The sequence below is a fragment of the Myodes glareolus genome, chromosome 14 (assembly GCF_982192425.1).
Source record: "Myodes glareolus chromosome 14, mMyoGla1.1, whole genome shotgun sequence".
In the NCBI taxonomy this organism is placed as follows: Eukaryota; Metazoa; Chordata; class Mammalia; order Rodentia; family Cricetidae; genus Myodes; species Myodes glareolus.
In genome coordinates, this window is record NC_142039.1 from 39,856,392 (window position 1) to 39,877,258 (window position 20,867).

Below are 20,867 nucleotides of genomic sequence, written 5' to 3' on the forward strand. Positions count from 1 at the left end.
AAGAATCACTCTGCACACTTGGAGGTAAAGGTTCTCAAATGAGGGTGTTTGTCCAGCTCTAACAGCTTCCCCAGGAGGAGCTGGCCTTGAATAGAAGATTTCACTAACTTACAGACACCCCGAGCTTCTGTATTCTGTCGCTCTTGAATCTCTTTGGGTATCAGGCCCAGGTTACACTCTGAGCAATTTAAACAAGGACAAATCTGCTTTTCTGGCTCCTCAGGCAGGTGGAAGATTTACACAGCAAGCATATTTCGAGAGAGTTTTTTTAAGGTTTTCTTTATAAAATGGCTGTTGCCTGGGATCATCTTGCCCACCTGGTAGAATAATGCTTTTCTCAAGAAGTTAGGGGAGTTGGGGGCGGTGGGTTGCTTTGTGGCAGGCCAGGGTTACACTGACTGTAACCCTACACTGACCCCTTGGGATGCCTGCTTAGAGTCCTGTTCTTTGTTATGGGAATGTGCCTAACCGCTGTTGCAGCTCACGGTTGTCTCTGTTATGGAAATGAGCCTAAGGGCCAGTTAATCCTGGTGAATAAACAGTTACCTCCTAGCACCCTAAATTTCCCTCCTCCCTGAACTGGTTAGTACACTGCTTATCTTTAGGGTTATTTGGAGGGCAGTGCTCCTTTTAAATTCTACCTCATGTGACTTCATGTCTCCTAAACAAACCTATTATTAACAAATCATTTATAATGTCATTTCTATTATTTTGAATCTCTTCCAAACCAGTACAGCAAGCATAAAATCAAGGGAAGCTCTACTTAAAGATACTTATTTAGAGTCAGCAAAAGAACCAGTAATACTAAATCATCCATGACTTTATGACTACCTCAAAGACAGCAGGCCTACATGACAACTTTGTGTAACAAACCTACAATAAAAAAAAGATATAGCTATTTTGTCTCAAAGCAAATGCATTCATAAACTTTTGATATTATCAATTCTATTACTTCAAGTTCCTTCTCCATTAGTATCGTCTCTGCTTCTGCAGGAACTATATAACTTTGCTCAACTTGTTGTTGAGAGAGGATGTCTTCTTGCCATCCCCATGATGTAAATATCTGATAATGAGTGAAACAATATAATATGGTTTTTTAAAATGTTAAAAATAATTTTAGATATTTTTCTTTAAACTTGCCAGAAATCACAAATCTTAAAACATTTTTTAATGAAGGAGCTAGAGAGATAGTTCAGCAATTAAGGACACTTGAAGCTTTTGTAGAGGACCAGGGCTCAATTTCCAGCACCCACATGGTGGCTTCAAATCATCTATTCAGTACCCCAGTGCCAGGACACCTAATCCTCTTCTGAACTTCATCACTGTTGGACATCAGGTATGCAGGTGTTGCAGGCACACAAAAAACATACTAGTACAAAAAAAAATTTACATGAACATAATCAAGTAAAAAAAGAAATCTTCTTAAACATGTGCCAGGCAGTGATGACACGTGCCTTTAATCCCAGCACTGGGAGGCAGAGGCAGGCAGATCTCTGTGAGTTCAAGGCCAATCTGGTCTACAAGAGTTAGTACCAGGACAGTCAGGGCTACACTGAGAAACCCTGTCTCGAAAAAAAAAAAAAAAATAAAATAAAATAAAATAAAAACAAAAAAAAATAAAACTTTTGTGTGGAAACAATACAAAATGCAATAACTGTCCTACTAGAATCAAGAAGTTATTATATTAGTGATAATATTTTATTTACTATAAAGTAATCAAAAAATCAGGGCAAGTGGCCTGTTGATGCATCAGACAGTCTTTCATTCACACTGAAAATACATTCTGAGCATAAAAAATATTTGGGCTGTAGCTATATATTAAATCTAACCCTGTGTTGAAGTCTTTTGGCTCTCCCCAACAAGATAACACAAAAACCACACCGTCTAGATAGGCTAAGTTTATATTCATTAATTAAATGCAGTCGACTAACTTCTAAGTCCTGGCATCGGCTGTTCTTCATCTTGCAAGGATCTGATGACCGTGTGTGAGGGGCACAGTGAAGAAACTGCTGGCATGACCTCTCCATGATATGTTAAGATCTTTACCACAGAGATGAGAGAGGGAAGCACCAGCGGCATCTGGATGAGTCCAGAGCAGAGACAGAGAGATGTAGACTGAGCACAGCCACAGCTAGGGAAGAGGGGAGCAGTAGAGAATAAGGGAGATATGGAGGAAGCCAGAGACAGAAACTAGAGCACAGGCAGAGAGGGTAGGAGAAAATGAGACAGTAGCTGTGAGGGAGGTAGGGGCTAGGCTGAGAGGAGGCCCTGAGTCACAGGGAATTTAGGGTGAAGGACAAGGCAAGAGGGCTGAAAAGCTAGTGGGGACTTTGAAATGTCTACTATGTACTTCTGATTCTGAGGGAGCCTGGAGGCCAACATGGGTGTCCATATGCAGGCAGACATAGCCAAAGATCACTTCTGCCGTAGGAAAGGAAATAGACTTTTGGCAGATGGAAACGAGGTTGGCGAGTTCCTGAGCAATACTGACTTTTATCTAACTGCCAGAGATCCTGTCATTCAGGCTGAGCTCATTTCTGGATATATAGACTGCCTGCCTGCCTTTTGGAGGTTTGGGAAAATGAGTTTATATAGGACTTGACAATGACCTCACATAAAAACAATTTTTAAAGTGCCTAGAGTTATGATTTTCTTAGTTCTGTTACTATAAAAAGTTCATATTACTATAAAAAGGGTACTATATTCTAGAAAGAGTTACTTACTTGAACATGGAATTTGGGTTAACTGAAATCTGTGTCTCTTGAGCCACGATTACTCATATTTGACTCCAGAATAAAGGATGTTATCCCCCTTTGATGAAAAAAGTATTTTTTTTTTATTTTTTACCTATCACAAATGCCCATCCTCTCGGGAAAAGCATTTGAATTTCATATTATGGTCAGAAATTTGTATTTTATATACGAAAACATTCCATCAGCATGGTTTGGTTAAATGTGTGAACTTTTGTTAAATGTGTGAGATTTCTTAAAATGAATGCCCACATAGTTATGTTGAAATATTAACTATACAAAAAAGTTTTAAGCCGGGCGGTGGTAGCACATGCCTTTAATCCCAGCACTCGGGAGGCAGAGGCAGGCGGATCTCTGTGAGTTTGAGACCAGCCTGATCTACAAGAGCTAGTACCAGGACAGGCTTCAAAGCTACAGAAAAATATTGTCTCAAAAAAAGAAATTTTAAATTTTTTCTGCACACCATTTTAAACTATTTCACGGTATAATCCCTCTGCCACGAAATACTGATCAAATTAAAAGTAGAATTTGTTATTGGTAGTGGTAGTATTCAATGTGGGTCTGAAAAGAGAAAACGCATATGATTTCTTATGTAATTCGTGAATTTCTTTGCAATTGGTTAAAATTTTTTCTATAAGTGCTTAAGGAATAAGCAGACATGACCATTAAGAAGCTATAGCTAGAGTAAATTATTTGAAATGTAGTCACTGTAGAGAAGGAACACAAGGTAATTCACTGCGTTACGCGCCTTAGAAAGTGTGCACTGCCCGCCAGAGCTCCTAAGCAGCTGCCTGCGGTGCTCCCTCTGGACCGGGTAACGGTTGTTAGGGGGCCGCTCGGCTTTTTGTATTTTGCACAAAGTCAGTGTATTGCTTGTGCGCTCGATTCTTCAACCTTAAAACAGGGTGAGGAGCTAGTTCCATTAGAAAGCACAGACAAAGAAACAAGAGCGCCTTTCTTTCTTTCTTTTTTTTTTTTTTTCTTAAGCCTTCCCCTCCCCCACAGCGGCGGGCGCAACTTCCCGCCTCCTCCCTCAGGTTCTCAGTTCGGTCCGCCGCCTGCTCTATAAAAGCCGGTGTTTGGGTGCCGTCTCAGTGTCTCAGCGTTTCAAGCTCTGAGCTCTCCGGTATCCAACCATGTCTGGTCGCGGCAAGGGCGGGAAAGGCCTGGGCAAAGGCGGCGCCAAGCGCCACCGCAAGGTCCTGCGCGACAACATCCAGGGCATCACCAAGCCCGCCATCCGCCGCCTGGCCCGGCGTGGCGGAGTCAAGCGCATCTCCGGCCTCATCTACGAGGAGACCCGCGGGGTGCTGAAGGTGTTCCTGGAGAACGTGATCCGCGACGCGGTCACCTACACGGAGCACGCCAAGCGCAAGACCGTCACCGCCATGGACGTGGTCTACGCGCTCAAGCGCCAGGGCCGCACCCTCTACGGCTTCGGCGGCTGAGCTAATTAATGACATTTGTCTCATTTTTTCCAACGGTCCTTTTCAGGGCCACCACATTTTCTTTAAAGAGCTTAAACTCTTATGTTTAAGAATACGATTATCTGAAAGCCTATGATGCTAGAAACCGACTGGTATGAATCTGTCCAATCAAAGCATAGCTGTCCATGCTTCATTTGCATACCACTTAGCTAAGTGCTGTCGCCAGGATCGTTTTGGAATCAGTTAAGCGGTTGTCAAAGTACTTAAATTATCCATGTTTAGGCTTTTCCCAGTTTTTAGATGTTTTCGCTCTTTTTCACAGCTTCCAGCCTCATAATAATTTGAGGTAGCTCTGACTTTACAAACTAACCGTTTTCTCTGCAAACAGTTTCTGCTGACTGAAAGTTGCCACCTTGGGGTTCTGAGCTTCTAAATTGATATTTTTGTAAGCTTTAAACAGCACGTAAGCAAAATTGATCAATAGTCAACAACTAAAACTATACAGTTTGTATGCATTCTCAACTAACGCTCCAACTTTCACACTTGTAAACATCAAATGTATTTTATGCCCTAATCCCTCTTTGAGAAACAAAAGTCCAGGACAGAAATAACACTAGGAAAATAGCTTTAAATATCTTGTTCAATACCTGCACTCATTCTTTATTCCCTCATACATGTCCTTGTTCTCTTCGTGTTGTGCTGTACCCTTATGTACATTAGCTTACATATATATTTTGCCTTATTCCGCGTTTGAGAGTATGTGGGGTTTTTTTTGTGTGAGATTGTGTGTCCTTGCTCAATATACATTATAATTCCATCTATTTTACTGCATTTCCTGACTTCATTTTTCTTTAGAGCTGAATAATATTCAAGTTTAGTTATTTATATACTGAATTTTCATTATCTGTTCCTCTGTGGTAGACAACGTTGTTGATTCCAATTCTTTGCCATAACGAATGAAGCAGCATGAACATCGGGGTACAAATATCTCTATGGTATTTATGGCGTTCCCTCAGTATATGCTCAGATATGAAATAGCTTCATCATATTTTTTTTGAGAAATTTCCAAAATGATTTCCACAATGGTTATCTATTTGCACCTCCATCAACGGTGAATCAGGGATTCTTCCACATCATCGCCAACATGTATTGATGATTGCCATCCTTAGTGAAATAACATTTCAAAGTAGTTTTAATTTGTATATCCCTGATATCTTTGATTATTGAACACTTAAATAATTATTGGCCATCTGCCTTTAACTTTCTTTTAACTATTCAATTTATTTACTGATTGGCAGCTTCATTTTTCTGGTTTTTAATTTCTGTGATTCTTTGTAAATTTTGGATATAGACTCTGGTCTGAAATATAGCAGGCAAATTTGATCCCATTTTGTAGTTTATCATTTAATGTTCTTATAGTGGTATATTATTTTTATTTTAATAAATTAATCTTGTCTGAAGGCCAGAGGCAAAGCTCCAACCACTAGAGGCCAGGTAATGGTGACACACACCTTTAATCACAGGAATTGGGAGACAGGTCAAGAGAATTCTGTCAAGGCCACCCTGGGCTACACAAGATCAACTCAGAAACAAACCCAGGTGGTGGTGCCTCACCTTTAACCCCAGTACTAGGGAGTCATGACTTTAATCCCTGCACTAGAGGGAATATAAAATATGGGAAGAGAGAGACTTGGTCTAATTGGTTTTTGGTTGACCAGCCTTAATAGAAGTAAGACTTCTCTAGTGGCTTGGCTAACTTGCTTTTTTGGTCTTCAGGCAAGATTTATTTATTAAAATACAAATAATATATGGCTATATGTTTTGATTGTTTATTTTGATATACAAAAATTTTTATTTTCATGTTGTTCCACCTGTTGGTATTTGGCTTCAGTTCCTCGGTTTTTTGTGTTCTAACAATTCTTCCTATTACATAGCCTGAAGGGAATCCTCTGTGTTTTGTATAAAAGTTTAAATGCTTCAGAGTTTTGATCCATTCTGAAATGATTTTTGTACAAGATGGAAGTTATAAATTCAAGTTAGAAATATCGTTTTACCAGCACTGTTTGTTAACTGCTTGATCTGTTACAAAGTGTGTCTTCCCCTTTGTCAAAAATTTGTTGGGTAAAATTTTTTTTTTTATTTCAAGGTCCTCTATTCTGCTTCATTGATCTGTCTACTTGTCTCTTTTTATGCTCTAGCTCTGTTGTATGATAAGATCAGGTACGGCCTCCAGCACTGCGCTTACTCAGTAGAATTCCTGTGGTTACTTATGGTCTGTCTCTTCATGGTTTTATATGAATTATTCCCATTTTTTCCTAAACCTGTGAAATGTGACTTGGATATTTCCATAAGTATTGCATTAATTCTCTATATTAATTTTGCAACTATAGATGTTTTTGCAATGTTATTTTGGTTATTCAGGAGCATGGGATTTTTTTTCATTTTTTGGCATCTTCTGGTGCTATACTTTCGTTAAGAAACTTACACACCATCATACCTATAAGGCCAAATTAGTGTTTTTTTTTATTTTTGGCCAGCCACCAAGCATGAGCTAGAGCAGAAGAATGTCTCTTGGTCCCGAAACTCAAGGAAACTGTGTTTTTAAAAGCGCAACAGACCATAATTATGTCAATATTAGGAGAGGGTCAAAGTAGCCTTATCTCTGTTTTTCCTCAACATTGTAGTTATTTCAGATACAACAAAATAATTTTATCACTTATTTTTGGTTATTTTTAATTTGTACAAACATTATTGATCTTAGTTAATACATCTGGACAACGGTCAGGGTCATCAACAGTGTAAAAGTGTCCCTAAGACAGGCAAGGCCATTGTAGAGCTAGAGAGCTGAGACATGTCTACATACACAGACAGAAAATGAAATCAGAACAAGATGGCCTAATCTTAGACACTTCACTGTGGTTTTCTTTTTCAGTATCTTAAAGTTCTTGTTGCAGAGCCTTTTGAATTTTTTGTTTTTTTGGTTGGATATATTCATGAATTATTTATTGGTGGTATTTTGAATGGAGTGATTTTTCTGACTAGTTTCTGGGAAGCTGAACTGTGTGTGACATGGAAACCACTGTTTTGTTTTTGTTTTTATTGATTTTTATATGCTGTGACTTTACTGTGTCTAGCTATATGAAGTCCATGGGGTTTCTAATCGACTCCATGAGATCTTTAACAGACTCCACAGGGTCTTGAACAGACTTCACAGGGTCTGTTAAGAATCCTATCATCTTTAAATAAGGATAGTTTGACTTCCTTGCTTTCTGTTATTACCCTTTGTATGTCTTCCTCTTGTCTGTTTGCTAAAGATAAGGCATTCAGAACTACATGGACTATGAAATGGGAGAACCCCTGTCCCTGCTTTCAGAGGAAATGCTCCCACTTTGTTTCCATTTAATACAGTGCTGGCTATAAATTTGTTGGAGATAATATTTATTATTTTGAGGTACTTTCTATCTATTCCTAAAGACTCCAGAACTTTTATCGGGAAGGAATGTTGAGCTTTATCAAATGCTATTTAAGAGTCATTTGTAATAATTCTGTGGATTCTGCTCATGAATTTGTTTCCATTTCTTTTTTTAAATTTAATATTTTCTCAATATCCTATAAAGGTTTATTATATAGATGTGATATGTAATATCTCAAATCAACTCTCCATTAATTTATTGAACATCTTTACTTTGATATCTTCAAGTAAAAAGGTGAAGTTTCATGTATAAAATTTAATTCAAAAGTAATCTTATAGCTATAGTTTTAATAGTTTTCTTATGGATCTATGACTAAAACTTTTGGTTATTACTTTTTCCAGTTCAAGGATATAGTTTGAAAGGAGATGTTTATAAAGTGTTACAGTAGATAGTTTTGAAGTTTACTAAGTACAGAGAACACATTTCATTGTTTCCTCATTTTATAGAAGACACACTTTATGTAAGAAAATAGTCATACAATTGAGAACAAGTAATTAACCTTTTGATAATTTTATCACTGAAACAGAGCAGAACAATATATATATATATATATATATATATATATATATATATATATATATATATATATATATATATGATACCATATCATTACACATCTGTTCCAGGGGTGGATGATACTTGGAAAAATTCATAGTCTTGGTATCCTGGCATTTCAAAAATTTTTCCCTGGAACTATTTGAAATTACTTAGCTCTGATACTAAGAAACAAATATGATAAATAAAACAATAAAGAATAAGTTGTGCAATTGTGTTAATGTGTTTAAAGGGATAAAGACCCAAGAGACTAGTAATACTTGTGAAGTAGTATTTAAAAATGAAAAACCTAGATGCTAAATTCATGATATACTAAATATACTTGGTATATGGACTGCCCAAATTCAGTCACACAGTGATAATATCCATTCTAGATCTATGTCCACCAAACCGCAAATAAAACTTGAAAGTATTCTAGAGGTTTGTGTTGAGCCACAGCGATGAGTGGGTTTATTTGTCTCCCAGCTTAATAAAGGGGAAATAAGTTATTTGCGTAGCCGCCTAGTTGCCCAAACAGGGACCTTTGTCTTCATAGCCAGTGAAGAAGCCTGACGCAGTAGTAAGAAAAATAAGCCAGAGGTGGCGATGTTTGTTGTATTTCAGACACTCCAGAGATGAAATCAGGAGCATCAGCCAGGAGTTCAAGGCTGGCTTTGGCTAAAGTTAGTTCAAGCCTAGCTGGTAGTATGTGAGACCCCATCTCAAAAATAACTTAAAACAAAAAATACGCCTTGCTCCGTTTCTTTCCCTTTGCTTTAGGATTTCTTTATAATTATTTTTATGTCCTTTCAAATACCTGGGTTAAAAAATTTACGTGTGTGCACATGAATATTGAGTCAGAAAAAATAAATGGAGCTGTTTCTGAGAGTACTAGGAAGTGAACTCCAGTCCCAAAAGACCAGCAATTGTTCTTAAAACTCCGAGCAATCTCTAGATAGTATTTTGACTCAATTGTCCTAGTTGTTGCATAAAGTTGGGCGGCTTAGTGGCACACTTACATTTTTAATTGTTGAGATGCTTAGTTTGTGTAGTCCAACATTCATTTTCAGTAAGGATTAGAAGGCTATTGGCTACTACTTAGGCTATTAAACATTGAGTGTGAAGGTTTGTAAGATTAGACAGTTCAGTAACTACAGAAAAGACAAGTCTACAATTAATACTCTATACAAACTTAAGATTGAACCTCTCGCCGTAAATATGGACAATGTTGCAGCTCTTTAAGAGGATAGAGTGGGTGGCCCTGAAAAGGGCCTTTGAATAAACAAAGCTTAAGAGCATGAAATAAACAGCTTAACCACCGAAGCCATAGAGGGTGCGGCCCTGGCGCTTGAGCGCGTAGACCACGTCCATGGCGGTGACGGTCTTGCGCTTGGCGTGCTCCGTGTAGGTGACCGCGTCGCGGATCACGTTCTCCAGGAACACCTTCAGCACCCCGCGGGTCTCCTCGTAGATGAGGCCGGAGATGCGCTTGACTCCGCCACGCCGGGCCAGGCGGCGGATGGCGGGCTTGGTGATGCCCTGGATGTTGTCGCGCAGGACCTTGCGGTGGCGCTTGGCGCCGCCTTTGCCCAGGCCTTTCCCGCCCTTGCCGCGACCAGACATGGTTGGATACCGGAGAGCTCAGAGCTTGAAACGCTGAGACACTGAGACGGCACCCAAACACCGGCTTTTATAGAGCAGGCGGCGGACCGAACTGAGAACCTGAGGGAGGAGGCGGGAAGTTGCGCCCGCCGCTGTGGGGGAGGGGAAGGCTTAAGAAAAAAAAAAAAAAGAAAGAAAGAAAGGCGCTCTTGTTTCTTTGTCTGTGCTTTCTAATGGAACTAGCTCCTCACCCTGTTTTAAGGTTGAAGAATCGAGCGCACAAGCAATACACTGACTTTGTGCAAAATACAAAAAGCCGAGCGGCCCCCTAACAACCGTTACCCGGTCCAGAGGGAGCACCGCAGGCAGCTGCTTAGGAGCTCTGGCGGGCAGTGCACACTTTCTAAGGCGCGTAACGCAGTGAATTACCTTGTGTTCCTTCTCTACAGTGACTACATTTCAAATAATTTACTCTAGCTAAAGCTTTCAAAATGCCATCTTAATATCTGTATTATTTTCTTACTAATTTTTCATAAAAGCAACATGAATCGGTGAATTAGTCACCTGCATCAGTTGTTGAATGCATCAAGTTTAAGGTCATTTTTCACATAATTTTACTTAATTTTACTTAATATCCTAGGGTCAATACTGATATTTCCATTCCATTTTGACTATATTAAATTATAAACTTTATATATAAATGGCATTATATTGAAACTTTCATCTCTTCTCACATATTTTCTATTTAATTGGCTTTCACCAGTATTTTCAAAGAATCGGCAAAATGCTTCTGTGAAGTTTGGATAAAATCTTTGAGGCTGGTCGTTCATCTGTGACTGCTATGCATAGTACAAGCAAAATGAAAGTGCTTTTTTTTTTTAATCTCCTGAACTATTTTTTTCCTTAACTTTGAAGTTAGAATCTGTGAAGAGAACTGGGGAGCAGTGTCTTCAAAGACTCACTGACTAGGACTAAGATGATGTGGAGAGATAGGGGCCCAGACCTAACAGAAGATGGAATCTTACTGGTCCATAGGGTGGTTGTCTCGTCTTTGGCTAGTTTTAAGCCCCTGCATGTGGTTGCCCACCTCTGTGTCTAAAGTAACACTAGTAAATAAAAGCCAGTTGCACCCTTAACATTGCAGACCACTAGCTTTCAAATCAATCCAAAATCTAAGAATGCCATCAGATGTAATCAATATGTATCCTGTAGCCATTGTCTGATCAGCAGTAGGCATGTATCGAGGTCTCCTGAAAGGACCCTATTTGAAGTTGAACTGTTGCCTACGAATTTTCCTGTTTGAATTACCAGGATAAACAGCCTCTGCAAGGCCCAGTTTCACAGCCTAGACCTAAACGATGAACTATGAGCTCCAATCAAGCTTAACCACCAAACACATGTACTGACAGATTGACACATTGCAGCAATGTGGCCCTCATTTACATGAATAGACTAGGTTGGGGATTGGGCTGCAACTTTCAAAGAATAAAGTTTTCTCAAACACACTTTACTTTAATGTGTAAAAATGTACATTTGCAAGCTAGTTGTTGAAATAATCTTTTTTATGTAAATTCTTTTCTAGTGTGAAAAATCCGTGTTTTTTTTAATTTCCCAAGATTTTTCATTTACACTAAAACTTAAACTCCTATTTAATGGCAACTTAACATAAAGTATCTCTGAGACATTATTCGACAGTGGTCGGTAGCAGTTAAAATAGCACTGCAGTTCATGCTACCCAGAGATGCTACGCCTGGCCTCAGATTCTCGGGCATCCTATCTCGACCTCCTGAGCCCTGGTATTGAAGGCCTGAGTATCAGACTGGCTAAAGAACAGAATTTTTTTACCCAAAAAATTTATAGAATACTTTGAACATTTGTTTCTTTCTTCTTTCTTTATTGTTTATTGTTTTTATTAGTTTACATATTCATAATTTCAATTTAGAACCTAAATAACTCTTACTTATAAAAAAGATTTAACCTTTTCTTTCCATTTATTTAGCTTTATGTGGATGAGTGTTTTGCTTGCATATATATAAATAAAAACATACACTATGTGCCCCTGATGTTTACAGAGGCCGGAATACAGCGTCAGATCTCTAGGATCTGAAATAGACAGTTGTGCGCTATCATGCAGGTGTGAGAACTGAACCCAGGTTCTCTGAAAGAGACACAAGGGCTCCTAAACCTTGAGACATTCCTTCAGGCCTCCACTCCACCCTACATTTTAATAAAGAGACGGTTGTATACCACCAGGGAGATGAGGGCTGTGTGGGAGGAGAACTGGTGGGTAGGACACTAGGCATTGCCAGGAACTGAAAGAACAGTTCCTAGGAGTGTGTGGAGTGTGTGTGTGTGTGTGTGTGTGTGTGTGTACAAATACACATGAGAGTGAACATGTACTTGCAAGTGTCTATGTGTGCAAGGGTGATGACCCAAAGGGTTACATGAGAGATCAGTGAGGAGGTATAGTAAGATCCCATCGTCTCCACTGAGCTTTCCAGTGGAAAAAGCAACACCGACTACTCTGACAAAGTCTGTTTGTTGAGAACCAGTCTACATGCTGGAAGCAAGCTTGTGAGTGTGACTATTTTAGTAAACCAAGTAAAATGCTGGCACTTTTCTATAGGTGTCTTGGAGGTGTGCTCATGACTCTGCTTTCACTGAAGAAGGCCAAGTCTCTTTTGTGAGAAAAAGAAAATTAACAATAAAAAGTGGAAGAGCTGGGCTTTCTTATTCCTCTGAGTTTCAAAGCTGTCATTTGAACACTAACTTGAAGATCTTGATCACAGAATCCCAAGGCAGGCAAGGAGACCCAGTAGAATTTCTGGTTTTGATTGACGATCTTTCTTTAGTCCTTGAGTTCTGCACGTACAGAAATGATATGTTTGGTTCATTCCAACTAACCAACGGTTGGCATAAAACCACAGGCAGTATATACTCAACCTATGAGATGAATAGTTTTGTTTTGTTTTTTCTGTTTTGTTTGCATAAATTTGGTGTTTCTGTATGCCTCAATGCCAGAACTGGAACCCACCCCATCACTCACCCCTCTATGACGTTCACTCGTAAGAACTAAACTCTGGTCTTCTTGTAAGATCAGCAACTCTTCTTAACCACTAAGCCATTTCTCCAGCACCCTTTTGAATGTAACTACTGCTAATATATACTGCAAGTAGTTTTCAGATAAAATACGGATTCTGGTGATTAAATTTAGTACATCATTATTTAAACCTTTTCTTTCTAAAGTTGCTCTTCCCACTAACTTATGAACTCGCGATAAATATAAAAGCACCGAATTTTGCATTTTTCGCATAAGTTTCTTAGAATTTTTTTTTAACTTTTCTATTAGTCTATGGACTCCAAGATGTCTCAGAACTCAAATCTCTCACCTTAGGCTTCGTCAAAGCCTGTGCCACCACCCCGTGCTTGTTTTTCCATATACCTTCCAAAACTCAATACCAACTCAGGAAGAGCAGCCTTCATATAAGAAAGCAAAAATTCAAGGTTGAAAACTAGCATAAAATTACAAAGGATTAAGGTTTTTTAAAGACAATAAGTCCTCCTGTAAATGCAAAGGCAGGAACAGTCCTAGACCGAAGTTGGTATTACTCATGCAATAAACACAACGTGATTTTCAATGCTACGTTCCTGTTATAACACTGGTTATCAGGCATTAGTACCTGATTCGCGCAATATTTAAATGGGTAACAAGTAGCATGTATCTTCACTGAAGATCTGATTTATTATCAATAAATTTAGCTGAGTTCACTTAACGTTTCTTTATCCCTTTGATATAGAACAGACTGCTGGTTCTACCACCGGCAAGTAGTACAGCGCTTTCCAGTGTTTTCGTAGGTGGCTCTGAAAAGAGCCTTTGTCTTTATAGTAACGGATCAGTGGGAAAAGACGGTCTTATTTCCCCTTGGCCTTGTGGTGGCTCTCGGTCTTCTTGGGCAGCAGCACCGCCTGGATGTTGGGCAGGACGCCGCCCTGCGCGATCGTCACGCGGCCCAGCAGCTTGTTGAGCTCCTCGTCGTTGCGGATGGCCAGCTGCAGGTGGCGCGGGATGATGCGCGTCTTCTTGTTGTCGCGGGCCGCGTTGCCAGCCAGTTCCAGGATCTCGGCCGTCAGGTACTCCAGCACGGCCGCCAGGTACACCGGGGCGCCGGCGCCCACCCGCTCCGCGTAGTTGCCCTTGCGGAGGAGGCGGTGCACACGACCCACGGGGAACTGCAGGCCGGCCCGGGAGGAGCGGGTCTTGGCCTTGGCGCGAGCCTTGCCGCCCTGCTTGCCGCGTCCAGACATAACTAGAAAACTAGCTGTGAGAACAAGCTCAGCAATGAGAGTGCCACACTGGTTCCGTTTATAGTCAAAGCATGGCGCGAAAACGGAGCGATTTCATTGGTTACGTATAGCAGTTTCATCTAAGCCACTAACAGAGTGGGTTTGAAAATTTCTTGCTTTGATTGGACACTTTGTGAATGACGTTTGCAAATCGCGATAAGCATAGACATACGTTTATTTAAAAAGAGGCCTCTGCAGACTACGTTCACACACTCACTTCTATTTCTCTTTGTTTTCTGTTTGGTCTCCGCCATGCCTGAGCCCGCTAAGTCCGCGCCCGCCCCGAAGAAGGGCTCCAAGAAGGCCGTGACCAAGGCGCAGAAGAAGGACGGCAAGAAGCGCAAGCGCAGCCGCAAGGAGAGCTACTCGGTGTACGTGTACAAGGTGCTGAAGCAGGTCCACCCCGACACCGGCATCTCTTCCAAGGCCATGGGCATCATGAACTCGTTCGTCAACGACATATTCGAACGCATCGCGGGGGAGGCGTCGCGCCTGGCGCACTACAACAAGCGCTCGACCATCACGTCCCGGGAGATCCAGACGGCCGTGCGCCTGCTGCTGCCCGGGGAGCTGGCCAAGCACGCCGTGTCCGAGGGCACCAAGGCCGTCACCAAGTACACCAGCTCCAAGTGAGCGTGCCGACCTCACTCTTAACCCAAAGGCTCTTTTCAGAGCCACCCACAATTTCGTGTGAAATAGCTGTTACATGTATTGGAGCTTTCTGTGTTTAGTGTGGCCTCTAACAAATCACAAAGTAATGGCCGAGAGTATGGAGTATGAAAATCGATTCTATCTAATTTTTTGACACCCCACCCACCTTGAGCTTTTCTGTAAGCACCTAATTCTCAGATCTTAACATTAGAGTTTCCCTGGTGTTTGGTTCCTTGCAAAGTCATTTTTTCTATCTCCTAATTGGAAAACGGACTGTACCCACAGAACAGCAATGCTGCAGGAATCATGACAGGCCATCTACAAGGCTCTGGGATTTGAATGTCCAGCAGCAGAAGTCTTAGCTTAAATGCTCTTTCCAGAACCACTCACTCTACTGGTAGGAGGTAGCACTATTGTCAATAGACATTTCTTAGAAAGCTGTAACAGCCAGCCACCCAGAGGTTGTCATCCGGATGAAGACTTGGTAAGGTTCTTGAGTACTTATTAACGAAACGTTAGCGCCTTGCACACCAAAGTTTTCCTGGTCTTTGAAGCACCTGTGCACAAATAACACCTATTGCTCAGTTTTAACGTTTGCTGTTCATACATGTTTATTTGGTTTGCCCCTGGAGCTTTGTTTTACCAAAAGTGAAACTAAGCAAGAGAATTTCTGCTCATCTTCATTGGCCAATCCACGCGCTGCGCGGGCAATTTAAAAATCACGCGCCAAATCTTTTTCCGAAAAGGAGCGTCTCTTCCGCGGAGGCGTTTTGTTTCCCCCACCTATTCATGCGGTGCTTCCCTGTTAATTTATTTTGTCTGTTTCTGACGCTTGGAAGAGGCTTAAAAAGAAAAATCAGAATGCTTTTGCTTGCTGTTCCCCTATCCTCACCTCGGATGATTAAAATAGGCTCTTCAGTTCAAATATGTAGTAGCGAAATTGAAATATTTCAACAGTCTTTACCTGGAATCCACATGAAACCACTTCCACAATAAGTTTATTTTGCTCAGCTCTTTTGTTGGTACATTTTATATGATTAGGATTTTCTAATGACTCCCGGCTGTTTTCGTGAGACTGCTGCAAACACAAGCAATAGGAGATGGGGGGGAGGTTCGTTTTACGAACAATGGTGTTCTTTCAGACAGACTAGTGGAAATAACCACATATTCATATAATAGAAATACTATAGTTGAGGTAAATTGGCATAATGCATTTTATATAAAGAAGAAAATGACTGAAATAAATTATTTAATTTCAGAGTCATACCTCAAGAGGTTTGCAAACAACAGCACTTAATAAAACCAAAACCAGACTACTTAGTTTTAAAGTTCATTTACAAATTGGTAAATGAAAATGTAAAACTATTAGACAGGCTGCTTCAGTGCTAGTGGTTGCCAAGGTAACGGGTAAAGCACAGTAGTTCGGTCTCGGGTGCCTCGTATAATTTGCTTTACATTTTAGGTGTGTGTTTCCTGTATCCTGCTTGTTATCAGATACTATATGATGGTATAGCTACAAAAGAGACCTGAAGAACCCTGTGTAAACAAACAAGTTCTAAGACTCAGTAAATGTAGAAAAATCTATGAGAACCTAGTTTTTCTAGGTATTCTTATTTTCTTTTAGAAAACGGGAGAAGGAAGAGAAATAAAGTAGTAATGGAGGAGGCCAATAGCAAGGCTCATGGTTTCAGATTTAGGCTAAAATTAAGTGTGAAAGATTGAAAGATCCAGTCAAAGAGACCATGGATGCAGAAGTCAAAAGGAGGAACAGAGTGCAGAGCCTTATTCTTAGCCAAACTATACTGTTGCAGCTCTGGTTAGAAAGTACAGAGTGCCTGAGATACCAGCCTATAATGCTGGATTTTTTTTTTCTTACTAGACAAAGAGCAGCTTTTTATATAGTCATTAATTGCACATTTTCCCAGAAGATAAATTGAAAAAAAAAATGACACCTGTCCAAGGAAAAGCTTCCCGGAGTATGAAGGCAGCATTCTGCCACAACTCTACAAACATTCCCTTGCTTTCAAGGGTTATCTGGCAAGTGTGTTGTCCTGGGTTGACATCTGTTCACCAAGTCTCCTTCATTTTCCACTTTTCATTTAATAATATTTGTTATGTAATTTTGCTCGGTGTTGAATTACCTTTTTTCTAGACTATTAAAAATAAAAAAAACGAGCAAATAATCAATATAAATATAACAGTATAGGAAGAGCTTGCAATCTTAAGTTGATCAAATGGATTTAACTTCCCTAAGACACCAGCAATCCCCACCAATAATCTATTAACAGATAGTCTGGGCAATCAATTGTTCTGCAAACATGTGAGTAATAGCAGACAGTAATTTCAATATTCTCTGATTCACAGTACCATGATATAATAAATGTTTTCTAACCTTATCCCAGGGAATAGAAATGATTCACATTCCACCAAGCACATCTTAATGATAGTCTTTTTAAGTTAGCAACTTGGTCACTTAACATAATCACAGCTGATTCTAAATCAGAGATTTCGGCATGTGGTCTAATATCTATATGTCTTAGAGTAGTCCATAAATTTTCTGAATAAGAGTATCATTTTTAACATCATATGCATTTTGAGGATTTTGATGTAGGGCTACTCCAGCAGTTATAGCAGTGGTAGCAATGGCAATAATTCCCAATATTGATGTGGGATTTTCCTCTGTATGCTGTGATTACCACTGATAAATAAAGAAACTGCTTTGGGCCTATAGCAGAGCCATAGGGGAACAGAGCTAGGCAGAGGAAACTAAACTGAATGCTGGGAGAGAGAAGGCAGAGTCAGAGAGAAGCCATGGAACTGCTGCCAGAGAAAGGCTTGTTGAAACTTTGCTGGTTGCCCATGACCTCGTGCACAGATTAATGGAGATGGGTTAAATTAAGATGTAAGAGTTAGCCAATGAGAAACTAGAGCTAACGGCCCAAGCAGTGATTTAAACAATATAGTTTCTGTGCGGTTATTTTGGTTCTGGGTGGCTGGGACGAACAAGAGCAGACACACACACACACACACACACACACACACACACACACTACGCAACCTAATCTTCATTTAATCCAATATATCATAAAGCATAGACATAGAGGGCATATCTTCCAAGCTTGACCCATCTATACAGGCATCCAAACACCAATTCACGATAGAAGTATGTAGATATTCTGGAAGCTCAAATTTACAGGAGTAATTAGCATTTAAACATGTCTACAAGGAACAATTGAAATGAGACACGGATCCTTCAGATTGATCCCAAGTGGTTTCTCCAGTCATAAAAAGTAAGGAAGAGTAATACATGCTCTACTAATATATGATATTTTTTAAAAGAACAGTCTCATTGTTAAAGAACATTTTTCCATATATCCCCTTGCCAGCTTAAATGTTACCTAATGTAATTTCCAAAGACGTTCTGGAGTAGTTCCTCACTCCAGATGAGGAGAGGAGGGAGACATCCTGCCTCCATGTCATACCAACTCCTCAGACATATTACTATGCACGGAGATGGTATAATTATTACACAACTATCAATTATTTGCCTTTCCATTTGGTGCAAGCAGAAAGCTGCAGGGCTCCAATCTATGGCACTACCTTAGGAAGTGTTAGTAAGAACTCACACCTCTGGTCCTCGACATCACTCCCATTCACTTAACTCTGAGACAGACAGCAGGAGCATTGCAAGGGGGAAGATGAGGTGGAATGAAAGGCTCATGAGTAATATTTCCTTTAAAAGCCTTAGCTGTGACAATGAACAGATTCTTCTTCCCTTCAGGTTTGTTCCATTACAAATACTAGATAACCATACCCTAGATCTAACTTTCAAACAGTGAATTTCATGCCTAATACAAATAGGAAGTCCTTCCACTCACATATAAGATTAATTCAAATTTAAGCCCCCTTCGTTGGGAAACAAAGAATCTCTACTATCATAGGGTCCTAGAATCCAAATAGAGTCATTAGTATAAATGAAATAGTTTGAACCCCCTAAGGTCACCACTGAGTTTAAGTGAGAATTACAAATGTAAACCCAGTAAAGTCCTCTGAATGTGGGAGACATTTGTGCAGCTTGGGCAGTGGCACTGGCAGTGGAAACAGGTTTAATCCCTAATGCATGAACCGGCTTTTGAGAGCTCATTCCTTATGAAGGGGTACCTTGCTCAGCATAGATATTAGGGAAAAATCTTGGTCATGTCTTAAAGTCAGACTTTGTTGACTCCCCATGGGAAGCCTGACTCTTTCTGAGGAGAGGATGGGGGTTGGAGTAGGGGGAGCAGGAAGAGGGGAGGGAGAAAGAATTGGGAGCTGGTATGTAAAATGAAAAAGACTGTTTTTCAGTTTTAAAAAAGTAAGTGAAAAAATAATAAAGGTAAGCAATTTTCAAATAGTCATTTTAAAAAATCATCGTCCGCTCCTGTCTCACACCCACTGATGTGAGCGAGTTTTGTGTGCTACGTCTCCCCCCGTTCGAAATCTCTCCATCTGCTTCTTCCTCCCCACAGGGACCCTGGGAGGTGCCCTAAGCATGCTGTGCACAGTGCTCCTGAGAGCCCTGACCAGGTCTACCCTAACCCTCTGACTGAATTGTCTGACTTCCTGCAGGTAGTAGCAAAAGATGACTCCCCCAGGTTCTTGGTACAACCCTGCAAACTTAATGCTAGCACCTTAGTGAGGTTTCCTGTAACAAAGCACCTCACAAAAGCAACTAAAGGGAGGAAGGGGTTGGGTTAGCTCCTGATTTGAAGAGATACAGTCCTTCAGAATAGGGATGGCATGGTAACCATCCTGGCGCGGGAGGAGATGCTCTACTGAAAACCACACAAGACCCTCCCTTCAGATATCAGGCTACCTAAAGGATGGGAACTTTACCCACATTAAAGTTGCCCCCTGGGAATCACGTACTGGGGAAAGGAAAAGGTTCAAGCCTTGATGCCAACTGGAAAAGGAACTCGCCTCCTCAGAAGAGGTTTCAAAGAGTTTTGACAATCAGGCAACCTTGCAGGACCAGTGGAAAATGAGACGATGATGGGCCAGTGTTGGGTGGGCCAAGCCTACATCAGGACTTACTAGTTATATATACCCGTTCGCTTCTGATTTAAGCTTGTGTCAAAAACCCAAAAGAAAAATATACTGGACCTCCTTATTTGTTCCTCTTCCCATTGTGAACACACTGAACAAATCCTCTTTCTCTGCTATTCTCCATGGTTTGTCTCCTTAGTCAGCCACCGTATTGAGAATGGGTGGCCGTGCCCCGCTTGCTGTAGCCCAGGTTTAACTGTAAAGACTCCTGTACTAAACATGGTAACGGTCCTATGAAGTAGCTGTCACAATGCATCCACACCAAGATGCAGAAAGATGCATGATGGCATTCTTGTTTCCTAGATTTCATTTTTATTCAGTCTAGGATCCAGACCAAGCTTGCTTTGGTCCAACCCACATTCAAGATGTGTCTTCCCTCCTTGGTCAAAGGCTAGAAACGCCACCACAGACACACACAGAGGTGGGTCTCCTTTGTGGTTCCAAATACAGTTCCTCTGGAGACGAACAGGAACCACAAGAAGGACACAGAAGCTGCCTTGATGCTCTTTAAGCACAGCACTGTGCAACTTGGCCGCAGGGCACAGAACTGAAAGATTCTAAGGTGCTTGGATGACTGAGTGGCAGTTCACTAAATCAACTTAAAGCACAGAGCAAGAAACAGGGGGCGAGATGAGCAGGCTAACAGTTTAAGGTACAGATGGGCTAAAGAGGCCAGCGCTCAGAATCAGGAGTTTGGAACTGGAAATCAATCTGCTCTGCCTTACTTTGCATGGTGAAGATGAGTAGGCCTGTCCACTGTTGGGAGCTGTCCATTTATCTGCTGAAGAGCTAAGGAGTTCCTTTTCTCCCTCTCTTCTTCTCCTCCTCTTCTGTTCCCCTAACCCCTTTCCTTCCCCCTTCCCTACCACTTCCACATAGAGTGCATGCTACCCATGCATGCAGCCCAGACTAGCTTTAATCTTATGATTCTCCTGTTCAGACTGTTGAGCAGAGGAATTAGAGGCCTGCGCCACCACGCCCAGATTATATCATTTCTTCAA

At 40.8% G+C, this 20,867-nt stretch overlaps 4 protein-coding genes across 4 annotated transcripts; 2 read left to right on the plus strand and 2 right to left on the minus strand.

Annotated features, from left to right (window-relative positions):
* Positions 1-3,861: 3,861 nt before the first annotated feature.
* Positions 3,862-4,221, plus strand: LOC148119809 (histone H4). Its single transcript, XM_087896455.1, has one exon. It carries the CDS (start codon positions 3,887-3,889, stop codon positions 4,196-4,198), a length of 312 nt encoding a protein of 103 aa, XP_087752581.1. The 5' UTR covers positions 3,862-3,886; the 3' UTR covers positions 4,199-4,221.
* Positions 4,222-9,439: 5,218 nt separating this feature from the next.
* Positions 9,440-9,832, minus strand: LOC148119810 (histone H4). The gene has a single exon (XM_087896456.1). The coding sequence runs from the start codon at positions 9,805-9,807 to the stop codon at positions 9,496-9,498; it is 312 nt and encodes a 103-aa protein (XP_087752582.1). The 5' UTR covers positions 9,808-9,832; the 3' UTR covers positions 9,440-9,495.
* Positions 9,833-13,181: 3,349 nt separating this feature from the next.
* On the minus strand, positions 13,182-14,091 carry LOC125396142 (histone H2A type 1-E). Its single transcript, XM_048427996.3, has one exon. It carries the CDS (start codon positions 14,089-14,091, stop codon positions 13,699-13,701), a length of 393 nt encoding a protein of 130 aa, XP_048283953.2. The 3' UTR covers positions 13,182-13,698.
* Positions 14,092-14,357: 266 nt separating this feature from the next.
* Positions 14,358-15,777, plus strand: LOC125417639 (histone H2B type 1-C/E/F/G/I). Its single transcript, XM_085699286.2, has one exon. The coding sequence runs from the start codon at positions 14,383-14,385 to the stop codon at positions 14,761-14,763; it is 381 nt and encodes a 126-aa protein (XP_085555412.1). The 5' UTR covers positions 14,358-14,382; the 3' UTR covers positions 14,764-15,777.
* Positions 15,778-20,867: the final 5,090 nt, after the last annotated feature.